At 38.3% G+C, this 8,827-nt stretch overlaps 1 protein-coding gene across 1 annotated transcript in view; it reads left to right on the forward strand.

Annotated features, from left to right (window-relative positions):
• The window catches only part of LOC140146615 (BRCA1-associated protein-like), a 77,451-nt gene extending 68,897 nt beyond the window's left edge, over positions 1–8,554 (forward strand). The window contains exons 10-14 of the mRNA XM_072168483.1: positions 1,104–1,216; positions 1,726–1,815; positions 3,365–3,538; positions 5,118–5,213; positions 7,325–8,554. Of these exons, the coding sequence (XP_072024584.1) occupies positions 1,104–1,216; positions 1,726–1,815; positions 3,365–3,538; positions 5,118–5,213; positions 7,325–7,504 (653 nt within the window). The 3' untranslated portion in view covers positions 7,505–8,554. The remainder of the gene's footprint in view (positions 1–1,103; positions 1,217–1,725; positions 1,816–3,364; positions 3,539–5,117; positions 5,214–7,324) is intronic.
• The last annotated feature ends 273 nt before the right edge of the window (positions 8,555–8,827 follow it).

The raw sequence follows: 8,827 nt of genomic DNA on the forward strand, positions 1-8,827 counted from the left end.
TGACCTTCATTTTTTTGCTCATATATTCCCCTCGTATCAAGAATTCCACCCACCAAAATTGAGCCGGATTGGACAAAGTTTGAAATTTTGACCTTAAAACTACCCGGTAAACATACTTTTCCCGATACCTATCCATATCTGAAATATGGCACGGCAAAACACATAGCCGGACAGACAGACAACCACACACATACACAGACTTCGCTCATTATTTTAGTAGTATAGATATAAGCCTATGTGTGACAGAAATGGCGAAAAGATTTTTTTCAATTTTAACAGAGGAATCGTGGATGAGGGTTAACAATCTCTATGCCAACAAAAGCAGCTATGCTGCTAAAGTCTCGCCTGAATGAATTATTCATAATTTAATTAATATTGAGCCTAATCAGAGCAATTTGAAACTTTGACTTGAAGTAACCTTTGCTTTGCTTTTAACATGTTCCTCTCCTCTTTGAGTTTATATCCACTTTGAGCCGAATCACAGCTATTTGAAATGTGACCCCTAAATGACCTTTGACCTCAACATCCTTCATAGTACTATAAGGCCCCCACCCAATGATCATTGTTACCAAGTTTGAATTGCTTAGTATAATGATGCTTTTGGAATTAATGGCATCTATTTTACAAAACTTAATCAAATAAGCACATATACAAACGTTTTATTCAATAATGAACAAATACATTACAGTCAGTCTACTGTAAAGTACAAAGTACCGACTCGGACGCACACATTGTGCCGATTTTGAAGGCACGCATACCTCAGCAGAGACGCAGCACGGCGCACTGTTTACGCACTGTATACGTGAGCATTGTCACTTTGTACTTCAGAGTTGACAAACTGTAGGGCAACCAATCAGCATTAATGAATAATACACATACAGACAGAAATAGTGATTGTATTTCTGAACAAAGTACAGGCAAAACAAAAATAGGGATGAATGACAAGTTGGGGACAGCCCAAATTTTGCCAGATGAGTGGGCGCCCAATCCCCATGATGACAAGCACAATTTACTTTCAGGGTGTACGTTTCAGGATTAATCCTGCATTTCTGTTGACACCTTCTTACATCCTAGTACCTTTTGTTCTGTCATTTTCTCATCAGATAATTATGTACATAGATTAGTACAAACAAAAGGAGATGGTAAACCTATAGAATGGAACAGAACAAGTGGAGAATCCAGTCATGAAGAAAAGTTAGATTCATTACAATTAGAGGTAAGAATCCTAGAATATCAGGAAAAACTGTTGGAACACTTAAAGTGGCATTTCATGTTCCACAGCCTCATCCCTCAATTCTCAAAAAAAAAGTTGAGAATTTTATACCACCGGAAGCCTCTAACTACACAATGTTTATGTTTCAAAAAATTTCTATCATCAAATTTGTATTTACTTTCTGTTAAAAGAACAAAATTTTAACACAGTGGACTATCAATGGAGCAGTGTAATACACTCGCAAACACAAAATTGGAATCAACTTTGATTTGTGGGGTAAAGGGGGGGGGGTAGGTGGAAGAGAAACAATGAAGCAATTTATAATTGATATGAATAATACGAATTAGGCAAGTGTTTTTTTTTCTGAAATTGTAGTAGTATGTAGTAAGGGTGGTTGAGAAATCAATCATGAATTTTCTTTTCCCTTTGGCTACACCGGTGCAGGTGGTAGCCACCATGCATTGATCACTTTGTGTAAAATTAATGCTTCCTTACTTGTTTTCTATTTGCAGTATACATATTTATTAACAAGTCAGTTGGAGTCACAAAGAACATATTTTGAGGATAAGATGGCCTGTATGGAACAAGAAGCATTGGACAGGGTAGGTATTTATGTGTACTTGCATAGCTTCAAAAGAAAAGTTGTATTGTAGAATTGGGCTAAAGAAGCCTGTCAAAACAGACATATTGAATTATCATCCATGTGGACCAAAATAGCGCAGTTCTGACATTTTTTAGTGAAAATGAAATTTGACATACTCAAAGCAGGGGGGCCGGCCAAGATTGGCTGAATTTTGACGTCGTCATTGGTTTTACACGTAAACACAAAAATGTCTCAAATTATTCCAAAACTGTACGTATGTTATTAAACACTATTTTATCAGTCTAAATCCATTGAGGTTCGACAGTGAACCTCATTGTAAGTACTGTTTTTTGAATGTTTTGTATGAATAACGCACGGTATGTTTATGATATATACCTAAAATTTTGCCCCATTGTGTATCACGGTTAGCGTGGTGTAATGGTAAAGTTGTCGCCTGCGATGCAGAGGGTCCCGAGATCGAGTCCCACTCACTCCCGGCTATTAATTTTTTTTTGCTTCACATTCATTTTGAATCCAAAAATATTTATATTTATGTGAAAATTTATACATTCACTGAGAAATATATTTTGTGCATTTTTTTCTGTAACGGGGCCAATAGAGCTAAAAACACAACTCGGCACGGGGCGTCCAATGTCTAGAATGTCCAGGCAGTGTTGCCGTCATAATTGTCTGTTTTGTTTACGATATTGGCTGTTGCCACAGTGAATAATGTAGTCCACCGTCGTCTGACTGACTCTTGGTTTGTCTCTCATATTAGCTGTATCTTTAAGCTTTAAACCATTACAAAGGTTTGTGTACGCTGCGCTTAGCGTGTGTTTGGCACAATGCGTTACATGCAGAATGCAAAAAAACACACACTTTGAATCAAAGTTTGTCGCGCACATAGCAAGTTGTTACTACAGCACCCAAGAGGTCCAGATTGAAAAACAATACACAATGTTTTGATATAGTCATAATAATGAAATAAAAGAAAGCACAATACAAAATTTAATTGGATATCAAGTGGAAGAACATTCCAGTATTTAGAGGGTCTATACCTACAGGATTGTTCTTCTTCCTGGGATAGACCTCCCAGATGGACCAACAAGAACATTGAAAGTTTTGACCTCCTACCTTTAGAGTGAGTTGCAGATTGAAGTGAAAGTAAATTGAGAGGAGAGATTAGAAGGAGCAACAGCTATAAGACTCTTAAAAGCCAAAAGAAGAAGCTGATTGTTCTATCTTTGATTTTTTTTTTTTTTTTTCATTGAAGAGCATTCATTAACACTAATGGCCCAGGGGCTTTTTGGATGAATGGAAAACTTTTTTTCTTGGGTGCGGTTTTGAACCACAGGGATTTACCTTGCCTGGCCAAGCTTTCCGTGCCCATATGAGTACTCGTATGATGATGCAATTGCATCACATAGGATACCTGCACTTGCAGATATGCTTTGTGGATTGGGTTTTTTTTTTTGATGTTTGGACAATGACACTGCCACTGCTTTGTCACGGTATTTAAAATTGATTTCATTATTATTTTTGTGTTATTCCCATTTCCATGGTGACAGATATCAGAAGTTGAGGCCAGATCAAAGAAAACTGTAGAAGAATTAGAGCGAATGGAGAGGTCCATGCAAGCCATGTCAGCAGCTGTCAAAGAAAAGGTTGCATTGGAAAAGAAGTGCAACCAATTAAGCAGTAAGCTGAATAGAGTCAACACACAACTAAAGGAAGAAAAACAGGTGAATATCTAGACTATTTAGTTCTCTGCAGTTGGTTATAACCCAAACCCATGGGTTCTCTGTAGGCAGCTGGTGGGCCAGACCAATTGTGGCTAGCCCTTATGCAGCTCACAGTATGTGTGTCTTGCATTTACAGGGAAGAGATGGTTCTCAGCATGGCAGGAAAAAGTGGGCAATACAGGAAGCTCATTGCTGGGATTTTTTGGTTTTTAACCACAAAAATAAAGAAATACATAAGGGAAATATGTCATACTGGAGGGAAATTTGGTAAAACTGGAGGGAAATTCTGGATTGCTTGCAGGGAAAAAAACATTTTTTCAGCCTGTGGTTCTCAGTGTGATATGCACATGCGTTACCTCTTGTATTGCTAATTTAGTAATGGGTAAAATAAATAATAGGAAATATGTGACACATCATGTCATGACAGAACTTGGTCAGGGGCGGATTTACCATTTTGGGGGCCTTGGGCCAGACCAAAATTGGAGGCCCCCAACGCACTGTGAGGAAGGCATGTGCCCTTAAGTGGCCAAGTTTGTAGATTTTACTAGGACATTTGCGGGGAAAAATTTCAGATTTAGATTATTTTTGCCCAAATTGAAGATGATTTTTCCTTTATATAACAGGCCAGTGCGCGCTTCAATTTTTGTACCATATTTTGGCCCAAAACATAGTGTTTTCGGCTCAAATGGAAGATGCACACTATACACAGGGCAGTTTGGGGGGCCCCAAAAATTTGGGGGCCCTGGGCCCGGGCCTATCTGGCCCTATGGTAAATCCGGCCCTGATTACTTGGTATTGAGTTGGCTAATAAGTATTCTATTACATTAAAAATTCTAAGAATATTTACTTTTAAGGGCTCTGGTAGCAACGTTTGGACAGTATTTTTTGTGAGACATTATATGAGAGCACATCATGCCATATTGAATTGCATTCTGGATACGAAGAATGTCCTGATGATATTAAATAATTTTGATTTTTTTTAAATTTGTGATATAATACACATTTTATGGCAAATGATAAAAAATTGATATTTTTGATATTTATAACAGTCCTCAAAGTAAACTTTATAAATCTAATGATATGTACTTAATGCGTATGTAGTTGGGATGAAAGCCGACGATCAATTGAAAATGTTGACATTTCATATGGAAGATTTGTTTTTTTTCCAAAAAAAACACCTAAAAAATTAGGTCTCTTGGGGAAAAAATGTATATCTTCAAAAAGAAAAGTCAAACTTTTCAATTGATCATCAGCTTTTAATCCCAGCTACATGCACTTTGAGTACTGTTAAATATCAAACATTTTTAAAATATCAAATTTTAATAATTTGTCATCAGATTCCTCAAGGATATTTATAAATACTGGACGCAACGGTTTGATAAAATTTGTTGAACATTGCATCCAGCAATACAAAAATGCGTCTGGACGCAAGAATTTGCGTCCAGCGGGAGCCTTGTGAAAGACGTATTGTTCCATTTGATTTGGAAATGGAACAATCCATCTTTCACCTTGTAATTACACATGTATTCATCACACTTAATATTTGGTTAAAATCTGAACTATTTTTATATCCTTACAGTTGAACAAATGTTTAGTAGAAAACCAACATGGCTGGCAGGAGAAACTGAATGCCATGGAGACCAAATTGGACGAAGACAGCAAGAAAAAAGATGCAGTACGTTTGAGGTCTCATGTGTTACATATTTTATAGAGCACTGCACCAAACACATAAGGCCAAGGAAAGTCGATTTTGAGTTTCCCATCACCCGCCCTCACTTCATTTTCTGACCCTCACTTGAATTCATTATTGTGATTTTCCAAAAAATACCAATGAAAACTGGCTATATTTGCAAAAGAATTACGAATATCCCTTTATTTTTTGTGGAAAAATCAAAATCAAAACATACATTTTGCTGTCAACCTTGCAGACTCTTTGTAATATACTTTTGAATCTCATTTGGGCTAAACATCCATCTTCAAGTGAGTGAGCGGCAAATAACAACACATTTTACATGCGTGTTAGTCATATAATGAAAGGCAGACAAATAATGAATAATGAAAAAGTTACCTCACTAGTTTTCAGAAATTATGTGACGAGAAACTCAAAATTGACTAATAGGAAGCACTTTGTTATCTCCTTGGGTGGATGGGGGACTGAGTAGAATAAATGAGATGAGGGACAGGAGCAATGAGCAAGTGATGTGAGTGACTGACCGGTTACAGGTTGATAGTCCAAATGGTGTGGCAATGACGTCAGTAATCATTTCATTGGGTGCAGCCTCAAATCACTAGCGTTCGCTCAAAGCACTGGAGAATGCATGCCCATGTTTAAAGACGCAGCATGGATGTGTGAGTGAAACAGATGTTTCAATGCATTGACGTCACTGCCACATCGGTGAAAAAAGGTTTAGTTTGGAAACCCAATCACTTAGTTATAAACTATACAACCCTAAACTTCACCTAACGCTAACCTAAGCCCTAAACCAGGAGGGTGAGAGTTCATAAGAGCAATGCCAGGTCAAGTGGTTACAACAATCCTGGACCTATGACGCATCATTTTTAATGCATGCATGTTCGTCACTACAGCTTTAGTCTCTTCCACCCTCGCAACATGCTATGTGGAGTGACTGGAATCTCACTGACGGCACAGGAGAATACGATCTGATCAGACGTTCGAATTCTATCAATCATATAATACCTCAACAATCATCATCGTATTCCATCAATTTACTACAGAATATATTGTATGCTCAACATAATTTTAATTGTAAACCTGTTAACTTATTTATTTTTGTAAAAGTATTACGACACATGAATAACCTCATCACGTAGGAAGCAAAATGGCCACCTATTGCCTAGACATAGGACACATCATCCCGAATCGTCATATGATTTCAGTAATGTTGCTTTTCCCATAAATAGAATCCCTGCCTAAGCCTAAACCTAACCCTAACCCTAAATTTGACTTATAATCCTAACTTTGACCCTTGCCCTATCTCTAACCCCCATACTAACCCCAAATATACGTAACCTTATCCCTAATCATAACCCCAAGGTTATAACTTTGACCCTTTTCTAAATATTGACCCTTCAGACTAATGGACTGTTCCTGAATAAGCAACTGACTGACTGAAAAAATGGATGATGAATGATGAATTATTGAGTGTCTGAGCAAGCAAGCTAACCAGTGATGAATGACTGTAATGGAGTGAAAGAGCGAGAGAATATTAATCTGTATCAATGTTGGATTAGTGTGTGTGTAAGCAAGGGAGCAAGCAAGTTGATTTTATCCTTGTACTTACCTATCACAGTGGGCTAATCCAGTTGAAATTCATTCACCCCCATTGGAAGACATGACCTTATACAGGGAGTATGAATTTCAAATGTGGTTACCTGACTGGGAGACTGAATTTGAAATTTACACTCTCTTCTTGGGATATCAACCCTAACACCCATAAATACCACGATGATAACCACAGCGAATGCATGAATCTCAGGTGATGCAATGACGCAATCAGCTATATGCTAAGTGCTATGTGCTCAGGTAATCGCTGGCCGGGCAAGCGCAACCTGTGTGACTATGGTCAGTGATCGTGTGCTTGACATGTGAGGGGTCTATGAATTCTAGGGGTACCAAGTGACTTGTTTGTTCATCTTCTCTCCGTTTTCGTTCCTTTTCAGTGTCTGGTGTTAGAGTTAGGGTCATGTTTTCCATAGGGAAGTATAGATTTCAACTTGAATAGCCTAATTTTTCAACTAAAACAAAACTTAATTATCTCCAAACAGGAAATCCACGATCTGAAGGAACAACTACGGGATGTCATGTTCTTCCTTGATGCCCAGCAGAAGATAAATGAGACCTCAGAGGACACGAGGCAGGAAATACAGGAAGGACAGATACTTGTAGGAGCTGCTGCTCCTGATCCTGCCAAGGCACACAGGAAGGGAAGGAAGAAAGGGAGGTAGCAGTGAACAATTGAAAATTATGTTAAGGAACTTTACAGAACTTTGAAAACTGAGCTATCCAGATGATACTGATGAGCTTTATCAAAAGAGCCGTATTGGGCTTTTGTATTTAAATTCCACACTACCCCTGTGGAAGATTTGGAAATACCTGCCACGGAGGAGTATGAATTTCAAATGGAATAAGCACAGTAGGCAGCTCCATTTGAATCTCATACACCATCTAAGAAAGATTAAACCTGAATCTTCCCCTGAGGGAGAGTGAGTTTCAAATGGAGCTGCTAATGTGTAAATTCCATTTGAAATTCATACTCCCTCTGTGCAAGATATTTCCAAAATCCTCCACAGGGGTAGTGTGGAATTTCAATGGAATAACCCAGTTATGAGATCTGTTGCCACGAAATGAGAGGAAAGTTGCAAAGTTTTATTTTAGTTATGTCCAGAATTATTTTCTCTGATCCTAAACTTAAAAATGATATAACTTAACAGGGTTGCTCCATCGCATGGTCTTCAAGCGTCAATATTTCAGTGATGAATTTCTATTGTTTTTGACATGTACAAATGAACCACATCTCCCTTTCTTTCCTGGCCCTAACTTGATGCTCATTTTGTGAGCACATGTCTCATGTGCAATTCTGGATCCATTGTAGTAGATGTCACAGCCACAAACTACTACTGACCATGTATCAACTAAGTGCCCATGCATTGTAGGCTGTGAATTCTTGGATATTCATGAGAGCCAACTGTTCAATTGTACCGTGTCTAACAACCATGCCAGCGTTGCGTGTCTATACGCAATCGTGATAGACCGTAAAAATGTGCGGTAAGTGCGTAGCAGTCTTGCCTGGTGCATTTCATGGAACAATCGGCCCTCATTATCGGGTGATGCTGAGACTTTGACTGCTTGGATGTGGTCTGTTATCTTTTTCGTTCATGGTCACAGCTATTGATTCTCCAAATACCTTATCCAGCATTAAAGGATTGAGAGCCAAACTCAGAAAAGTTTACTGCTATTTGAAATTGAACAATTCAGAAAGATATATGGAAATTCCATTGTAGGGTCAGTCCATGTCGAAACAGATTGAGTGTACACCCACCCTCTTGGATTATGCTCTCCTTTGGCTCAGGGGTACCTTTCATGGATCCTAGGTGAAATCAAAAGAAAAAAATTCAAATTCCATTTCGCTTTGCGAATGGCGGGCAATCAAAGTTTGGCGACCTCGACCAAAATTGTGAATTTAAGGGTCCAAATGACAAAGTGCTCTCTTTGAGGGCACTTTCTTCTTAATTGAATCAGTTGTGATCCTCTTTTTGAATGTGGTCACT

This window comes from Amphiura filiformis, chromosome 2, assembly GCF_039555335.1.
Source record: "Amphiura filiformis chromosome 2, Afil_fr2py, whole genome shotgun sequence".
NCBI classification, from domain to species: Eukaryota; Metazoa; Echinodermata; class Ophiuroidea; order Amphilepidida; family Amphiuridae; genus Amphiura; species Amphiura filiformis.